A 497-nucleotide genomic window follows, 5' to 3' on the forward strand; every position below is an offset into this window, starting at 1 on the left:
CCCGTCCCGCCGCCTCCGAGCCCGCCCAGCCAGCGCCGGGCCGGGGCAGCGGCCGGGGGAGCCCGCCCGCCGCGTGCTAACGCGCCTTCCCCGCAGGACCATGCCGGACCAGATCAGCGTGTGCGAGTTCATCGCCGAGACCACGGAGGACTACAACTCGCCCACCACGTCCAGCTTCACCACGCGCCTGCAGAACTGCCGCAACACCGTCACGCTGCTGGAGGAGGTGAGCACGGCGGGGGGGCTCCCCCGGGGCAGGGGTAGGGGCAGGGGCGGGTCGCGCTGCGAGCCAGGTGCAGAAGGGCCGTGCGGGAACGGGGCTGGACGGGGTCTCCGAGGCCCCCCGTCCCGGGGAAAGGTGTCCCCCCCACCACACCCCACTGGTTTCCCAAGCGGCCGGCGAGCGTTGTCCGAGCCCCTCGCCGGCCACAAGCGAGACTCAGCTTCCGAAATCTCCCAGCACTCAAGATGCGAAGGGGTCGGTGTTAAAAGCGACG

At 72.0% G+C, this 497-nt stretch overlaps 1 protein-coding gene across 3 annotated transcripts in view; it reads left to right on the plus strand.

Annotated features, from left to right (window-relative positions):
- ASAP1 (ArfGAP with SH3 domain, ankyrin repeat and PH domain 1) overlaps positions 1 to 497 on the plus strand; it is a 286,988-nt gene that overhangs the window by 45,638 nt on the left and 240,853 nt on the right. For 2 of the 3 annotated variants that reach the window (XM_025205413.1, XM_025205411.1), the window contains exon 3: positions 97 to 226. In XM_025205413.1, the coding sequence (XP_025061198.1) occupies positions 97 to 226 (130 nt within the window). Of the gene's footprint in view, positions 1 to 6; positions 227 to 497 lie in introns of those variants that run through there. The other variant, XM_025205412.1, reaches the window with a different exon arrangement.

The sequence above is a fragment of the Alligator sinensis genome, unplaced genomic scaffold (genome assembly GCF_000455745.1).
Source record: "Alligator sinensis unplaced genomic scaffold, ASM45574v1 scaffold307_1, whole genome shotgun sequence".
Taxonomy (NCBI): Eukaryota; Metazoa; Chordata; order Crocodylia; family Alligatoridae; genus Alligator; species Alligator sinensis.